Genomic DNA, 19,594 nt, shown 5'->3' with positions numbered 1-19,594 from the left:
ACACAAACTTGATCACAGACTTGTACAAAGCATAAGCGAATCTGTTTTCAGACACGTGTAACTCCCTCAACTGGCCCCACAAAGATGACATAAAAAAAAAAAAGCTCTTGACGAAACTTGTGACATGAGATAGCTGCCGTAGGAACTTTGGACCTATTTATCACAGTTATGTATCATGGTTTAAGTTGAAACTTCCCCATAATGCTTGGTTAAACACTATGCCCCAAAGACGTGCTTTGCATGTAAGTGTGGCTGGGATCACTGAACACCAATGAACTGTGTACTTCTGCAAGCTTGCCATCATATTGCAACTTGTTCCCTTTCAGAGATGAGAGCTAATTTGCCAACTTGCACTGAGAGCTGCCCACGACGCACAGAATGTTGTATAAATAATGGAATCAGGTACAAATGGCCTGTCTGGCAAGGACACAAGCTTGCTCCTGATCAAATTTCATACAGAGTGGTGTATTCTCGTTTGGTACTGCTTTTGCATGAGGTACTTATCACTTTCATCTGCAATAATTACGCGTACTTATCGTCTGCCACCAATGCGATACTGAAATATTTCCCATGAGAACAGCAGTAACCTGTCACCGTTACAACGAAGAATGCCATGTTTTGCCATAACATTGGCAGAATATTCCACCATTCTGTAGGCGAGAATATCTACACTTGTCATCTAGCATCATCGCACATGATGCATACTTTTAATTATCGGCAGAACAGACAAGTATTGCGTCCAAACTTGGCCCAAACCGAACGCCACTGCCACCCCTGTACAGAACTTTACTTCAAAAAGTTTGAGTACAATTGCACCTCAATACAACAAATTATTTGATATACAACTAAATAAATAAAATGTGTTTCTTGCTGATATCAGCATGTAACAAATATACACATATAATGAATATCAGATGTAATGAAGGCATTTTAAAGTCAAATATGACTTCATTCTACAGTTGTACATGCTATAATAACTACAGTTGTAACCAAGTTGGTAGCATCGACAATTTGCTTTGTTATATCGAAACTCACTCTTCTACGCAAACAAGTACAGTAGCCGATGGATATTTCTTATACGAAAGGGGTTGCAAAATTTTCCAAATTATCGGGCAATTGGAAAAACCAAATTTGAATGAGGAAAAAAAAATTTCGTTGAATTTGAGTCGGCAATGAAAGATACTGTTCATTGCCATGTCGATGATATCCTCACATCAGCGGTGCAATGTCAGCCATGCTCTTGCATCCATTCTGTTGTGCAATTCAGGCGAGTAATCTCAGCTATGCCCTTCTGCGCAGCCACAGTTAAAGCTCAAGGATTGCAGCACGTAAGCATGGGCTCAACATGAGCTTGCCGACACTTACATTCATGCCAATACATGAATGTAGGTGTATACAATGCAGTCTGCTAGTAATCACAACGAGACTCGCCAAACCCAAAAAACTGCAGCCGTGTTGCTAACGGCAACCAACATATGACCATTTCAACCTATATGGTGCTGTCTGCTGTAGCTTTTGGCCGAATTGCCATATAAGAACACTCCTCTGACATTGAGTACTTCAAGGCACGCATTCTATCTTGAATGTTATAGCACAAAACAGGAGTCGATGACGGTAAACAGTGAGGAACAAACGACAGTGAGCAGTGAGCAAGAGACAGCAGCATTTGTCATCTGTTCCTCTAACCATGTCGCATGTTCCTTAACATTACAAAGGGTATTTCGCAAGACCACCTTCCGCGCTCTTAGAAGCCCTCCTTGATCTCAATTGTTAGAGCAGTAGAGTGCGAATAAAGCAGCCAGTGCAAGTTAGCTTCTAGGATTGTGATCCCCACAGCTAAGAGCCCTGCAAAGCACCATGGCGAGTGTTCCTGGAGTTCTGGTGTTCAGTGAACTCAACGCGGCCTACTGCGTGGACGAGGTGACAAAAAGTGTTTTCTGCGCTAGACAGAAGAGGAAGTGCTCAGTAGGAGAAGAGTCCCGAAGGGCTCTGCCACCGGGGCCAGAGCTTGGAACGCCGGCGAGGCCACACACGGCGCGTCGAGGTGCCCCACATGCAAACTGCCGCTCGCCGCCGCTAGAGGGAGAAACACAGGGGCTCGGCAGTCAGTGCCTAGTCTTGGGCAAGGAACAAAGCGCTGCCCCCTTTTAATGCCAACACAGGGTCCGGTCATTTGGACCTGTGCTGGGAGGCCTTGGAAAATTCTCTCTGTGTTCACTAAAGCACAGTGATAATGTAATAGTCGCTAATGCACTTGACCGTAAAATAGACGAGGATGTCATCCTAAGGAATGACACTTCAACAATTTACTAACACTTGGGGACTTTTGCAAGTGCAGGCATTAAGATTGACAAGGAATAACGCTCTTCAGGACAGCCGCATTTGCCCTGTGACAATACAAGTGCTCTACTCCCGATGGAATGCCTTGCTGAATTTGGCATTAAAAATGACTTGATCCTGAGAAAGTGGGAGGAAATATAGTAATAGCAAGCAGATTACTAACCCTTTGCCCTGTATGTACCGCTTTTTGCTATTGAAGTCAGCAACCAAGAATACCCCATATATATATTATATATACATTAAAACAACCATAGACAATGTTATCCAGTTCCATCCCATGCTACTGCCTTCTAAATCCATTAAGATTAACCTGTCGGATCACAATGAAGCGTACCGGGTGGCAAGAAGCGGTATTCACAACCGCAGCGACAAGAATAAAGAGGCCCACTGAAGAGCCAACACGGCTACTGGTCAGTGATGCCACGCGAAGAAGAGCGGCGGCGTGCGGCCATTCTCACCTCGTCCTGCGGCTGGCCATCATAGTTGACGCTATCGAGAGACTCGCGCGAACCCCTCCGCGACCCCGACTTGCCGCTGCCACTCTGCCTCTTGTCCTTGTGCGTCGAGAAGTCCAGGTAGGGCATTGACCGACCATGCCGCTGGTCCAGGGCCTGAGAAAGAAGACACGATAAGTATCTCTGGTCATACTGAAGGCTATTCGCTAACTGGGCTGAGTGTGACCTCCATGTTGGAAAACAAGCCTTGACTCGACACACTTGCTTGACTTCACCGAGTGGACCACAGCACCACTGCTCAACTGAACAACAAAGCAGCAGCTCAATAGTGCCCCTTTGTGAATTGTACAAGGGGTTGCTTAAGAAACACACCGTCACTCAAGAGCATTCCAGTAGACGCCAAGAGTGCCTAATCACAAGTACTTTCACTTGGGAATAGCAGTAGAGTTACCGTATTTACTCAATTGTAACACGAGTTTTTTGCATGATTTTCGTTGCGCGAACTCGACCCTCGCGTTACATTCAAATAACGGCAAAATTATCAATTTTTGAACAAATATCCTAAATTACGTGGTTTTTAGCGTAACGTTAGCAACCTGTACCTTTATGGCTTGATCCAATCCATAGAAAAGTCACCCAAAGTCAAAACTTGTTTTTTGGTTGGAATGGACACCATTTTCGCTGTACTTGTGACTGGTGTTACGGTTATGGTGCTGCAGTACCATGTCGTCTTTCGTGCTTCGGCTCCGCTTCTTGGTGATATTATGGCGATGTGGCGCATTCAATATGACGCCCGCTTCGAGGGACAAGCAATTCTGATGGCTGAGGAGGAGGGAAGCTCTGCCGTCGCTGGGCGTCAACGATTCACAGATGGCGGGACCAGCGGGAGGCCCTTGTTAAATGCAAGGCCGGTCGGAAAGGCTCCGGGGGCCTCGTAGTGGACTGGTACCATACCCGAATGAAATGGTTGTGTGGCCTCTTAAGAAGCACTTAATCTCAAACAAGCTCATGATGTAATCTCGTGTGATCACTTATGGAGATAGTTCCGCTTTTGCGAGACTCAGCTCGTCCCAATACCGAACCCCTCGAAGTATACGGCCGATAGTGCTCTTGGCACTGATAACGAGCTTGGCACAGTGCCAAAAACACATCGGGGACGCTTTCGGTGCGAAGTCACTCAAAATTTTGTGAAAGTGAAACTATCTCCAAAAAAGGAATGCCCAAGAATACCACCCAAGGAAAGCTGTCTCCACCTCAGACGACGACGATAAGTGAAGAGAACTTGTTTCAGAACCGTGATTTCTTGAATTAAGGTACCATTTCTTCTTCCGTTCATCTCGCATTGCATTCGCAATTAGATTTTTTTTTTATTTCGCGTGACTGGAAAGTAGACCCTCGCCTTACAATCGCGTTCATGTTACATTCGGGTAAATATGGTAAGTGCAGTGATCCCTTCAACAACAGCAGTGCTGCCATCCCCTTTCCTTAGCAAAGTTGGAGCATCAAGTGTAGGACAACTGGCATGATTTCTCGGCGCCAACATTTGCGATAGAGAACAGAAAAATGACTCAATACAGTCATGCTTCTTTTTTACCGGTTCATACGTTCTCGGAAAGCACAATCTTTCGGCACCAACGTTCAGTACATCGCCAAACTGCAGTCGTGTGATATGTCTTCCGGCCATGCGCTAGGCATATGCAATCGCTAGAGACCGGATTTTAGGCAAATGCCTTTTTTGTTCCTTGCATTCATATCACCCCACTTTGATATATGAGCATGAATTAGAGGTCAAGGAGGGCCTTTATAGTGTTTTTATAGTGCCTATAAATGCCTATTTTGGCGTTTGTGCCTAAATGCCTATAAATGCCTATTTTAAATATCGGCGCCTGTATGAACACAATTTAGCCTCAAGCTTCACTTTCGAGTGCAGTTAGAGATCGTTGTTCATGTTGCCGGGCAACATTGTTCGGAACTCTATGGGGTTCAACCTAGTCCTCTAGTTCAACCAACTCGAGGAAAACAACCGCTAGCAGCTGTGAAATGGGACGCGCCGGCCAGTATACGCCGCCGCGCTGACATGGCGCGAGCGGTTGGCGAATGCGAAACCGCGGAGGGCCGTCAAGGTAAAGGAGAGTGAAGAGCAAACGAAGAAAGAAAAATGTGATGCGCATTGTTTTGTTTGTAATTTACTTTGTAAGGTATTCACCGCCATTGAGCGTTCCTTCTCAGCGTACAAGATGCCAAGTGACAAGAGGCACAATTTTGAATCCAAAAATCTGGAGATGGTGGTAGTTTGCTATTGTTTCCACAATCTTCACAGTGATTCTTAGGCTACGTTCCGCGTGCTCTCCAAATAGATTTCTTCGAACATGTGCACTTCAATGAGCGCAAGTGTATTTGGCAGTGTTGGGGCGTGTTGTGTGTACAAATCGGAGCGCAAACGTAAAGCTTGCCAAAGCCACAAGAACGACAACACACGTTTTGGGCCGCTGGGGCCCATCCAGCTTGACACGCGTGGTCATCTCATGGCGCAACGATTTGTGCCATGCACGATTCGCTACCTGGCTGGCGCCCGCTCAACTGTTCGTATCATCCGCTACCGCGCAAAAAGCGGTTTGCAACATTAGAAATTTAGCACATTGTAAGCTAATGGACGTGGGCTGGGACTTTTTCACAAATTTGTACCATCCCGAAGTTCATATCAGGCGTGAGTATCACCAATATTTTACTGTACATGTCCTCAAATAAATCAAGGCACTGAGCATGATGTCGGAAGCAACACGTCATCGAGCGTACTCACCGAAATGGGTATATAAAAAAAAAATGTGTATAGAAAATTGCCAGAGTTGTACCTAAGAGTCCTACTGTAAGAACATGTTAATGTCTTAATAAATTGTAGTCTATCTTGCATTTATAATTTCGTAAGGCAGACATAAAGTAGCGCTTTTTTTTAACCAGTAGTCCCAGCTTTTAAGCATTCTTTTTCATGCCTGTTTTACTAAATGAGACGCTCGAGTACAGTGGCCATTGAACATGAATATGAGCAGTGTGCTTGTTGAATTAAGCCAATTGATCGCCATTAGTCCAGCAGTTTTATGGGGGAATTGCACGGCTATGTTCAACTGTTGGTGCATTTGTGCCATCATAAACAATATTATTTCTTGTTTTCGTGTCACAGATACCGGTCGCGCACGTTTTCGTTTGAAATTATACTCATTTATGTAAAAATTTATTGTGCCTATATTTACGACGTTGGGAGGCCTCAAACGTTGTTTTTCCTGCCTATTTTTGGCGCCTAAAACGCTCTTTTTTACTGCCTAAAGATCCGGCCTCTAGCGATCGCGATTAAGATAAATAGGTGCCCACCGGTGTCACCTGGCATACACTCAGTTTTCTCTTCCGGTATATCAAATCTCCTCACCAGTTGTCGCATGCTGCATTCACAGCTGTCACCGCTAAACCTACTGCGATAAGAATGCCGTTGGAAGCGCACTGCATGCTTTTAATAGGCGATAACCCAAGCACGTCGCCATTCCCTGTTGCAGATGGGGCGAAGTGAGCATTGTGTTTCGCTCTGGCAGCAGCGTATTCCGGCAATCAGTTTGATTTCACTTTGGTTTCCGTTAGCCCACAATAGGAAAACAACAAAGTGCGTCTCGGGTTAATCAGGCCCAACGACCGAAAGTTTGTCAGTGTCTCGTATCACAACGATGCCTCTTTTAAACCTTCCTGCCAAAATGCCCCCCCTGAAGAAGCTGCAGACAGGCCAATTTCGAGGAGCGCAAACGTAAAGCTTGCCAAAGCCACAAGAACGAGAACACACGTTTTGGGCCGCTGGGGCCCATCCAGCTTGACACGCGTGGTCATCTCATGGCGCAACGATTCGTGCCATGCACGATTCGCGCAATGCTTCGCATTACGTAGATGTCCAACTACAGCTGACTCTACCAAACTATTTATTGACTTTGGATCATACGTTTTACCAGTTAGTACGTTACTTCTCGCGTTTTTTCCTATAATGGAGGAACAAGGTTCGACTGTAGTATAAATACAGGGTAACATTCATTACACCTCGTACAGTCAAACTTCACTATAACAAAGTCATGCCGACATGAAAATATCTTCATTATCTCGTCTATTAGTTATAAGCATACGCGCTTGCACAATTCACGCGTTCCGAGGCCGGCATTTGAAGATCTGCCTGGTTATCTCGAGTTTCTGTCACTACTGCATCCTAGCTGCCACCTGATGGTGATTAGGACATGATTTGTAGAAGATAAGAGAATCTGTTTACTTTTCCTGGCGGCGGCAAAACTACTTTGTATCGTGTGATCTGACGGGTGCAAAGGTACAATAGTTTCGAATTGTCCTCGGCCGCCGGAAGTGACGAAAGGTGTGGAATACAGATATAAGGCTACCCATGAAAGTGAATGCCAGCCATCTTGCTGATCCGGCAAGACTAGACCATGTGTGATTGCTGGCTTTTGAAAAAGTAACAAGTGTTTGAAACCAGCTAACAAGTTGCCTGATCATGCAAAATGAAAAATTTTTTTTTATTTGGGGGGGGGGGGGGGGGTCATGTGGAGCGCCGTAGGTTGCCCTGGCAACAGGAATGCAAACACCGCATTGGCACAGCCACTCTGCCAGCCAGACACCAGCCAGTGCCTGGTGCTACCTGGCTGGCGCCCGCTCAACTGTTCGTATCATCCGCTACCGCGCAAAAAGCGGTTTGCAACATTAGAAATTTAGCACATTGTAAGCTAATGGACGTGGGCTGGGACTTTTTCACAAATTTGTACCATCCCGAAGTTCATATCAGGCATGAGTATCACCGATATTTTACTGTACATGTCCTCAAATAAATCAAGGCACTGAGCATGATGTCGGAAGCAACACGTCGTCGAGCGTACTCACCGAAATGGGAGACCACTGTTCTGATAAAACAAACTTAAACAAACATAAACGAACGATAAGGCTTCGGTAACAAAGCATTGCACCCGTAGAAAACGAAACGATGAGCTCTTCAGCACCGAAGCCCTAGGTTTTGCTATGCAGTGGCAGGCTTAGATAAGTGGAGCGCTTGACCGGCTATCACTCGCACTATTGGTGCCTGACATACACGCTTATGCGGACTCCTGAGATACGCACTAATTCTGACGTTGCCTGACGTCGGTTGTCGCGGATTGCCTTCTTTCCCCCTGAACCGAAAACCGATCAAAAATATTTCGGTTTCACTCTGGAACAAAATAATAAATGACGTTTCGATTACGTTTTCGTTCAGCTAAAAAATACTGCTTTTTTTTTTCATTTTCGTTACGCTCAGACACACTGGCCACCACTGCTCCTACCCTAATATTGGTGTCCAAAGAAACACACACCAAATGACTGAAGCAGCAAGGAATTGGTGCATCAGTTCAGTTACAAACAACAGTGCACACTATTATCATCATCCTATAGAGGTCTACTGCAGGAACACTCCTGTCCCAGTGGCCTCCAGTTACCTAGCCCGCAGCAGCAAACTACCGTAATTACACAATTGTAACGCGAATCTCAAGATTTTCCTTGCTTGCACTCCATTTTGTTACTCCAACAGGGCACCATTTATATGCAATACACATCACCTGATTGAAACAACTCAGAGTAGGGCAGCCCAAAGCAAGCAAAACATTCTAAAACACCTGCAAAACGTGTCTGCAGCTGTACGTTTTAACGAACAAACATAGCCCACCTCCTTGCGCGCCCTAAGGGCACAGTCCTCCAGTGTCTCAGCTGCCTCGTACTTTCCCTGTCGTCGATAGAGGGCGCCCAGGTTCTTCAGTGTGGTAGCCACCGTCGGGCTGCATACAAGAGACAAGACACGTTCACACTTTGCCAGGGCAAAAGAGAGAACTGCGACACACGAAAAAGTTTGACTAGAATGCTACTATTACTGCTATGTTCTTTCCAGAATAAAGCGGACCCATATTAATTTCAATCTGAAAGGGTACTTCCTCAACAAACAAAATGTCAAATCATCAAAGACACAAAAACAAAAAGGATTTTAGTGTGGTACAACATGACTAGGCATGTGTGAATAGTGCTCTCTGGCTTCGCAACGAATATGACACAAATAATGAGTTCATTCAAACCAGTTCAAAATAAAGCCCCTTGTAATCAAAGTCAATCATGTCAACTTGCTTTAAATTGATCACCTTGACGGGATTGAAGGAATTGATCTAGTGGATCACATCTGGTGGATCACATCCACCATTTAGGACTGTTTGATTTCTGAATCAAATTAGGTTACCGCAGAAGCTGCGGCTGCCGAGCCCCATAGGTACAGTGAAAGTCTTCACAAATAGATTTGCAAATACACTCCAAACCTCGTCATAATGAATTCGAATGGGGAGCCGGAATTACGAGTGGTGTACGAACACCCGAATATTCGATTTCGAATGCAACAGTTAACATTAAAAAATTCCAATTCGTGAATCGAATATTTACTATCCAACCTTCCAATATTCAGTGAGAGATTCGGCCATGGTGAGGGCACTGATGTGTGCAGCATTCCCACAGCGCACAATCTATTACAGTACAAGGTTCAATTGGGTCAATCAAACCGACGGCACCAATCGAAACGATTAACATGATGTGGACAGAGGGAACAACAAAAGCAGCGCATACGGAAAGCACGAAAGCATGTACAAACATAAGACCGATTAGCCACTGAATTGCATGCAGATCGTATCGGATACACGCATGTTCAGTGTTCGCACATGCAAATTTGCACAGTTCGGAGCTTTCTGCCCTGTTTGCTTAAAGCAGACAGATGAATTTGGTAAGCGTGCTTGTGGTAGTTGCTGGCTGGTCGCCCACAGACCCGAATGCCGTTTCAATGGTAGTCAATCTTACCCTCAGCCTTACGTGTGATCTCGTGACCGATCCCTGATGAGCCACACGCAGAAACACAATACAGTGAAAGCTCGATGATACGAATCTCACGGGGTCACGAAAAATATTCGTATTAGCCGAAATTCGTATTATCAAAACACAATTAAAACTACAGTCGAATCTCGATAATTCGAACTCGAAGGGGCCCGAAAATTTGTTCGAATTAAAAGGACGTATTTTTGAAGTATTCGTGCACCATAGCACAATGCACAAACGGTGCGAGTCGTGAAATATCGCGGCACGCAAGCGCAAAGCAAGCGCGGGCCACGAAACTGCCCACGCCGGCTAACGGTCGCTTCCCGATAACGGCAGAAAACGAAGCTTCAGGGAGCGGGCGGCGCCGGCACACGGGTGCGCGCGGAGACCGTCGAAGGTGAGGGAGGAGGGCGGCATGGAAGCTGATTTGGCCGCGTCAACTCCGCCGCTTCGGTGGCTCCCCTCGCCCTCCCTCTCAACTCCCTCGTAGCTCTCTCAACTTCGACTCCGTGCGCGCCCGCCGCCGCGCTGGCGCCAGCTTATTTTAGCCGCTCCCTGAAGTTTCGTTTTCTGCCGTTATCGGGAAGCGAGCGTTTGCGGGCGTGAGCAGTTTCGTTGGCCCGACTGCGCCTCCGCCGCTGCTTCCCTCTGCGCTGCTGCCGCAGCATGCGAGGTCAACATGTGACTAGAAAATAGAGGAGAAGGGTTCACTGCCATTTTATCCGCGCGGCTGAGACGTCGGCACTAGTGTGTGCTAGAATACGGTTGTCTAGAACACTCTAGTCGGCACGTACACGCTTGTTCCGGCGCGATGCAGAAACGGCGACCTTGCAATTTGAGAGAGGGTGAAATTTCCGCCGCGGGTTCTTTTTTATTTTTTTTCCCCCGTTCCTTCGCGCGCGGCATTGAGGGGTCTCTCCTGAGCTTTTGCTCTATGGCGGTGTCGGAGCAATGCCGGTCGGAGGCGCCGCCGCGTGATTTGGCGCGCTGCTGAGAGCATTGTCGGTGCGCGGTATGTTCGAAATAAGCGTGTTCGAATTAACGAGATTCGACTGTAGCTAAATTAAAGAGTCAGAGGTGAACTCACTCAGGCACATGTACGTAAAAAGCATTTATTTCTTGAAGAAAAAGTCTCTAATGTCCTATCTCGGTAAACAATCCTATCTCGGTAGACATAGCTCGCTGCTACTAGGTAAAATGGCGCAAACACAAAGAACGCGGCCCGAAGCACAGCAGCCACTCCGTCCGATGGGCGGCCGCCGAAAAGGAGGAAAAGTACAAAAGCGCCACCGCTTCAAACTCTTCGCGGCCAGTCGCGGAGTCCGCGCTGTCCGGCGCCGCGTCCGCGCCTCCGCACCAAAAGATAACGGGAGAAAGCGCGTGACTGCGCGCTGTTCTCTTTCGCGGTCGTCAGTGGGGCGGCGTTTATTCGTATCAACCGACGCAGGCCGAAAATCGATTCGTAACAACCGTTCTCTAGCACGTTGCAAAGTAATGGGGCTCGACCGGGACCACAGAAAAATTCGTATCATCCGGAAATTCGTATTAGCCGTGATCGTATCATCGAGCTTTTACTGTAGTAACAAGCTATCCGCTATGGCTTGCAGACCGTTGCAGAAATTTTGGCAAATTTTTATCACAGCCACATTTTACAGCACGTCAGGACTAATCGGAGCTACATTGTAGGGTGTCGGTGACTAAAGTTGAGTTTTCATACCGAATCAATGCATGTCTTATTAGCAGCGGTAGTACGACACTCAGATAGCCAACATACCAGGCTCACCAACAAAAACCAGAGTACGGGGTGACCGTTGTTCACGGCCGCCATCTTTGCGAAAGATCCCCCCCCCATATGGGGGTCCCTCGTTCCAAATGCCATTCGTGGCGCACATCGGTCTCATTTCGTAGCTTCGAGTGACACGTTACAAGACTAGCTTCAGATTTACATGGCAGGCTCGAAAATGTCATGTGGATAGTGCACTGACCCCTGACTGCAGACCCATTTACACGGGACAGCAGATGGATGCAAGGAAGGAAGAGCGTGTGTCGCTTTGCGCAAACTTGCGGTGGGCCTCCCAATTTGAGCGCGCGCGACAGGCAGCAAACGACGCCGCAATTGAAAAGTGAAAAGGCACCTGCTCTTTATTGCCAGCACCGACTGCATTCAGCCTGTGCGGCGCCAATGACAGTGCAGAGCAGTGCCGAGTCGCATGATGAGCAGTCCCCGCTTTTGTCTGTTGCCCAGGTTGGCCTTACGGAGCTGACGATAACCCACAGAAACGACTTGCCATAATGCCACAAAGACGAAAAGACCCTTCTGTTTCCTGGAACAAAACTGAAAGCAATCTATTTCTTCAGCTTCAGAGGGAAAAAAGCACTCGATTCTATTAAACAGACATTCTATTGATCAAAAATATTTGCCAGACCTTCGTACACACGCTTAGCTGTTATCAGTGCTGGCTTACTAATTTATGTTTCCTTTAATTAATAAGAGTAGACCATACTATACACCTCGATTCCTAGGTACCTAAGTTACCGATAGCTAGCAACATTCTTGCTACGCAATGCGAGTAGCCCCTTAGCATGTGCAGCGCAGTGTTCTTTTGCACAAAATTTGGAAGCATAAAGCTTCGCGCTAAATTTTTAATATACAATATTGATTTGCTATTTGGTATTTGTTTTCTTGGTTCGATTCGATATTAGATTCCAAATCTTTGTTTGGTATTCACACACCCCTAGAAATTACTCCATTATGTCCATTATTGCCCTTTACTGCGACTGTAAACGTGGGAACAACAAGACAGCTTTGTGGCCCGCAGAACTGCTCCACGGCCGCGTGTACAATGAAATTTTAATAAATCTATGAAAAGACCTTCGGTATGTGCAACATGCAACTTCTTAGCATCCGAGCAATAGCATTTATAATGGTTGCCTTCTGTTCCAATGTGACGGCCTTTTTGCTTTCGCTTTCCACTTGACTTGTTAAAAATGGCAAAACAGCAACATGGCACAACAGAACAGCTTGCACGATGCGACACATGCATTGTGGCTGAGCTGCACGTGAGACACAACATGGCACGTCATGAGAACAGGTATGGTGTGCCGAATATGCAACTGATCTAGGCTGATCCACCGCTCTCACATGGTTCCGCTGTGTGATCAAGGAGGCCAGCAAACTTTGCCGCGTGTGCAAAACTATGCCGCATGTGCAAAGCAGCAACGTGTAAAAGTTTGTTACTTTCTCTATACTTCTTAATGCAATAGCGTTAAGGACCCCGTGTCATAGAAAATCCAATGTTGGCGTCTGCATTGGCGCCGGCGGCATTGTCTGTTAGAAAAAAATTATATTTAGGTATATGCCTAAATATACCTAAACCTTGCTATATAACCTGCAGTATATGCAGGTTATACTGCCACACCGTTCTATCACTAAAGTTGCTCATACCTTGTCTCACATTTTTGACAAAGTTATTCCTCGGAATTTTGAGAAAGACAGCCCACAAAGAAATGTCATGAGACAAAACTAGGGATGGGCGAATAGTGAATTTGAGGTTCGAAGCGAATTCGAAGCGAATAGTGATTTGGTCGAATAATTTTGAATCGAATAGTTCGAATAGTATATATCACATATTACAGTAAAACCTAGATAATTAGAATTTCCCGGAACCGAAAAAAAGATGTCCGAATTAAACGCATGCCGAATTATCAGGGTATCCAGAAAACAATAAGCAAATGCTTATTACGTCAACACACTTTTATTAGTGGAATGGCTGAGCAAAAATCCCAGTAGCACACTCAGGATCTCTGCAAGTGGGGGGGGGGGGGGGGGTTGACAGTTTGCCAATACCATCTAAACAGCACTAATTTCCATTTCTTCATGGGAAATTGTCGAAAAAATGCGCTTTTTGCGCAAGTTTGCGAGTGTGCAGACGATGGCGCGTCGTACATCTTAGTTGCAGTACTCAAAGGCACAAAGAAAGAAAAGTGGGTAAACAAAAGGGGGGTTAACTCGGCTTCAGGGGGGGGGGGTTACAACCCCCGAACCCCCCCCTGTCGGTGCGCCAATGAAAAATCCTTTTGCTATTTTGCACAAAAGCAGTGCGGAAGTGCGGAAGCTGCCATTCGCGTCATCTCGTGACTCATTGGCTCTCGCAGCGGCGATCGAGGCCTCGCGACTGGGCGCACCCCATCCTTTGCAACACGCTTTGCACTACCCATGCGCACATCCAGATTATTTTTTCGGCAGTACGCTGATCGCCAACCAATCGCACGTCCATCACGATGTAGCCGGTGCTCTTCATCCTCGACAGCTTTGCACCGAGTCAAACCAAAACAACAGTTTGTCGCAACTGCTGCAGAGGAAACCATGGCCGCTATATACGCGATTATGAACGGCGACATTGCAGTGCTTAAGGCAGCGGCCGACGCACGCACCGAGTCAGAACGAAACTATCGTTCGCTACAACTGCAGACGAAATCGGGGTCGCTATCTATGCGATCATGGATGGTGACTACGCAGCTTTTTAGGCATGCGACCTACATGCGTATCGAGTCAAAACGAAACTACTTTTTTGCCGCAACCACTGTGGAAAAACCGCGGCCGTTATCGACGCGATCATGGATGGCAACTATGAAATTCCGTGGCCCACACGTTATGCGCGACGGTAAACGCAATACAGGCACAAATTGGCACAAAGCGTTCCATCGTTGCTCTCATTCACGTACAATTTCCGCAGATGACTATGGCAATGCGGACTCCGCCGCTTCGTTTCGGTTAGACGCTAGCGCCATTTCTGCTCTTTTGTGTCGCACATTTCCGGCTCTTTAAAGCAAAAACGTATAGCCTCTGAGATGTGTTCTTGTACCAGCCGTCCGTGACTCCGGCTGCCTATTCGGGAGTGCCGAATAATTAAAAAATATCAAACACCTGAATTCGAATCGAAGTCAATAACGAATAGAGAATAATTCGATCGAATATTTGACAACACCGAATATTCACCCATCCCTAGACAAAGCACCGACAACGTTGCTTCGCCGTGTTGACTTCCGTCACAGCGCAGCCACAAGCATGTCTTCATGCGAGACACATTTCTCACTACCCCACACCCATACCAATTATTTTTTCACCAGAAAGCTGCTCGCCAACAGATCGTCCATCCATCGCTATGTAGCCGGCACCGTTCATGCTCAACAGCTTTCGCCGTGTTGACTTCCTTTACAGCGCGGCCACAAGCATGTCTTCATGCGAGACACATTTCTTACTACCCCACACCCATACCAATTATTTTTAGGGGCGAAGCTCCTTATAGCGGCACCCGTTCCGTCCCCGTCGTCGTAGTAGTAGTGTGTAACCAGTCTGAGAAAAATGAGAAAAAAAATTCCGAAGTTGTGTCCGTAGCGCGGAATCGAACCAGGGACCCCTCGCTTCCGAGCGCGCGGCGTTAGCCCACTACGCCACGAAGCGGACATAGACACACGCACCACGATGGCAATAAATACCCAACATTAATGAAAGGCCGCGTTTCTAGAGCGTTTCTAACGCGTTTGTGCTAGCGCGTTACGGCCCGTGTAAGAAGCTGGTGTAAGACGCTGTGGCCTCTCCGCCTTACCTTCAACGCGTTTCGAACGCGCTGCCCAAAGCGCTGGCAAGTCAGGTTCAAGTCGAGGAGCGTTTATGAATACGGGGGGTATACTCTCTCAGCAGTCATGTGATGGCGTCGGCAAACACGGTGCACGTTCCGGCATGTGTAAATAGCTGCGTAAGATGCTGTGGCCGCTCCCCCTTACTAGAGAGTACTGCACGTTTCTAACGCGTTTGTGCTAGCGTCCCCTTAAGCGGGAGATCCGATGATTCCCTCCGGAGCTTCGCCCACTCATCATCATTCACCCCGTGGATATGCTGTGATTTTTTTTTTTTTTGCCAGAAAGCTGCTCGCCAACAGATCGTCCATCCATCGCTATGTAGCCGGCACCGTTCATGCTCAACAGCTTTCGCCGTGTTGACTTCCTTTACACCGCGGCCACAAGCACGTCTTCATTCGAGACACATTTTTCACTACCGCACACACATCCCAATTATTTTTTCACCAGGATGCTGCTCGCCAACAGATCGTCCATTCTTCACTATGTAGCCAGCACTGTTCATGCTCAACAGCTTTCGCCGTGTTGACTTCCTTTACAGCGCGGCCACAAGCACGTCTTCATTCGAGACACATTTCTCACTACCCCACACCCATACCAATTATTTTTTCGCCAGAAAGCTGCTCGCCAACAGATCGTCCATCCATCGCTATGTAGCCAGCACTGTTCATGCTCAACAGCTTTCGCCGTGTTGACTTCCTTTACAGCGCGGCCACAAGCACGTCTTCATTCGAGACACATTTTTCACTACCGCACACACATCCCAATTATTTTTTCACCAGGATCCTGCTCACCAACAGATCGTCCATTCTTCACTATGTAGCCAGCACTGTTCATGCTCAACAGCTTTCGCCGTGTTGACTTCCTTTACAGCGCGGCCACAAGCACGTCTTCATTCGAGACACATTTTTCACTACCGCACACACATCCCAATTATTTTTTCACCAGAAAGCTGCTCGCCAACAGATCGTCCATCCATTGCTATGTAGCCGGCACTGTTCATGCTCAACAGCTTTCGCCGTGTTGACTTCCTTTACAGCGCGGCCACAAGCATGTCTTCATTCGAGACACATTTTTCACTACCGCACACACATCCCAATTATTTTTTCACCAGGATGCTGCTCACCAACAGATCGTCCATTCTTCACTATGTAGCCAGCACTGTTCATGCTCAACAGCTTTCGACGTGTTGACTTCCTTTACAGCGCGGCCACAAGCACGTCTTCATTCGAGACACATTTTTCACTACCGCACACACATCCCAATTATTTTTTCACCAGGATGCTGCTCTGCCAACAGATCGTCCATTCTTCACTATGTAGCCAGCACTGTTCATGCTCAACAGCTTTCGACGTGTTGACTTCCTTTACAGCGCGGCCACAAGCACGTCTTCATTCGAGACACATTTTTCACTACCGCACACACATCCCAATTATTTTTTCACCAGGATGCTGCTCGCCAACAGATCGTCCATTCTTCACTATGTAGCCAGCACTGTTCATGCTCAACAGCTTTCGACGTGTTGACTTCCTTTACAGCGCGGCCACAAGCACGTCTTCATTCGAGACACATTTTTCACTACCGCACACACATCCCAATTATTTTTTCACCAGGATGCTGCTCGCCAACAGATCGTCCATTCTTCACTATGTAGCCAGCACTGTTCATGCTCAACAGCTTTCGACGTGTTGACTTCCTTTACAGCGCGGCCACAAGCACGTCTTCATTCGAGACACATTTTTCACTACCGCACACACATCCCAATTATTTTTTCACCAGGATGCTGCTCGCCAACAGATCGTCCATTCTTCACTATGTAGCCAGCACTGTTCATGCTCAACAGCTTTCGACGTGTTGACTTCCTTTACAGCGCGGCCACAAGCACGTCTTCATTCGAGACACATTTTTCACTACCGCACACACATCCCAATTATTTTTTCACCAGGATGCTGCTCGCCAACAGATCGTCCATTCTTCACTATGTAGCCAGCACTGTTCATGCTCAACAGCTTTCGACGTGTTGACTTCCTTTACAGCGCGGCCACAAGCACGTCTTCATTCGAGACACATTTTTCACTACCGCACACACATCCCAATTATTTTTTCACCAGGAATGCTGCTCGCCAACAGATCGTCCATTCTTCAGCTATGTAGCCAGCACTGTTCATGCTCAACAGCTTTCGCCGTGTTGACTTCCTTTACAGCGCGGCCACAAGCACGTCTTCATTCGAGACACATTTTTCACTACCGCACACACATCCCAATTATTTTTTCACCAGGATGCTGCTTCCCAACAGATCGTCCATTCTTCACTATGTAGCCAGCACTGTTCATGCTCAACAGCTTTCGACGTGTTGACTTCCTTTACAGCGCGGCCACAAGCACGTCTTCATTCGAGACACATTTTTCACTACCGCACACACATCCCAATTATTTTTTCACCAGGATGCTGCTCGCCAACAGATCGTCCATTCTTCACTATGTAGCCAGCACTGTTCATGCTCAACAGCTTTCACCGTGTTGACTTCCTTTACAGCGCGGCCACAAGCATGTCTTCATGCGAGACACGTTTCTCACTACCCCACACCCATACCAATTATTTTTTCGCCAGAAAGCTGCTCGCCAACAGATCGTCCATCCATTGCTATGTAGCCAGGCACTGTTCATGCTCAACAGCTTTCGCCGTGTTGACTTCCTTTACAGCGCGGCCACAAGCACTGGCTTCATTCGAGACACATTTCTCACTACCCCACACCCATACCAATTATTTTTTCGCCAGGAAGCTGCTCGCCAACAGATCGTCCATCCATTGCTATGTAGCCGGCACTGTTCATGCTCAACAGCTTTCGCCGTGTTGACTTCCTTTACAGCGCGGCCACAAGCATGGCTTCATTCGAGACACATTTTTCACTACCGCACACACATCCCAATATTTTTTCGCCAGGATGTTGCTCGCCAACAGATTGTCCATCCATCGCTATGTAGCCAGCACTGTTCATGCTCGACAGCTTTTGCCGCGTTTGTGACATCGCACACATAGCCATTGCACCCGAGTCAAAACGAAACTACTGTTACCATAATCATTGCAGATGAAACCGTGGCCAGTATTGACGCGATCACGGACGGCTACCACGCAGCGCTAAAGGCATCTGGTCAACGTGTGCACCAAGTCATAATGATACTACCATTCGCAACAAGTGCTGTGGTCGAAACCGTGGTCGCTGTTGATGCAGTCATGGATGGCAACCATGCAGTTCTGAAGGCATGCAGTTGTCGTGTGCACGAATTGCGCGCACGAGTGCTTTCTTTTCATGGCATGTCTGAACTTTTGCACCATACTACGAGGTGGCGCTGGTGACTGATATTTGCTGCTGCTGTATGCATGCAAGGATAACAACATGACATGTTTAATAACGTGTAATTTCCTTCACCCCAGGTAAATGACAGAAGCAATGAGATCCCAATGAGAAGAAGCATCGAGATTTAAAGCCAGCACAGGGTTATCCATGTGCAAACAATGCACATCAGCAAGAAAAGGCATGAGGACTGGCGGACAACAGTGACAGTAACGAAGGAAATGTGGCTCACATTTCATGCAGGCTGAAACCTGTGACCACCACAATGCAAAGAGCCCCTTAAAATGTGCCTCCATCCAGCCATACATATAAAACAGGGAAAAGCCCATCCCCAGCCGTACCTGTCGACCTTGGCCGCCTTGTGCCATCCACCGTACTCGCCGTAGGGGGCATTGTCTCGGCGTTGGCTCTTGTTCTCCTCCCGTTCTTCAGCCAGCTGCCAGATGGGCTTGTTGTCACCTGACACGCAGCCAAACTCCCGCTCGTGTGCTCGTGTCAGCACCTGCTTGTACAGGAGCTCGGCCTCCTTGTACTTGCCCTGCTTGAGGTACGCCGACGCCAGGTTGTTCTTGGTCTTCGCCACATTTGGGTCGTCGGGGCCCAGCGTCCGTTCATAGATGTCCAATGCCCGTTGGTAGTAGCGCTCAACCTGCGTACATCGTGCAAACAAGCAAAGAAAAAGGTGCCTTGAGTGGGAGACTACGAACGTGACAGAACATAGACAACAATACTGCATCCTTGCTCATGTAAACCCGCACCAAAATTAAACAATCAGAAGCGATATTTGCAATCCGAGACAACATGTAAATCTTGTCACGAGACGTAGTTTCATGGCATTGTGCTTCCCTGATGCCAGGAAGTTTCATCTGACAATAATATTCTCGTTGCCGTGATGCC

The 19,594-nt window shown here is 47.2% G+C and overlaps 1 protein-coding gene across 5 annotated transcripts in view; it reads right to left on the bottom strand.

The window, feature by feature from the left end:
* Positions 1 to 19,594, bottom strand: part of LOC119458616 (kinesin light chain) — a 441,510-nt gene that overhangs the window by 35,356 nt on the left and 386,560 nt on the right. For all 5 annotated transcript variants that reach the window (XM_049671311.1, XM_049671310.1, XM_049671309.1 and 2 more), the window contains 3 exons: positions 19,039 to 19,346; positions 8,524 to 8,632; positions 2,799 to 2,951 (listed from right to left, as the gene is read on the bottom strand). In XM_049671311.1, the coding sequence (XP_049527268.1) occupies positions 2,799 to 2,951; positions 8,524 to 8,632; positions 19,039 to 19,346 (570 nt within the window). The remainder of the gene's footprint in view (positions 1 to 2,798; positions 2,952 to 8,523; positions 8,633 to 19,038; positions 19,347 to 19,594) is intronic.

This window comes from Dermacentor silvarum, chromosome 7 (assembly GCF_013339745.2).
Source record: "Dermacentor silvarum isolate Dsil-2018 chromosome 7, BIME_Dsil_1.4, whole genome shotgun sequence".
Classification (NCBI taxonomy): Eukaryota; Metazoa; Arthropoda; class Arachnida; order Ixodida; family Ixodidae; genus Dermacentor; species Dermacentor silvarum.
The sequence above is the reverse complement of the archived record's forward strand: the minus strand, read 5'-3'. Positions and strand labels throughout refer to the sequence as shown.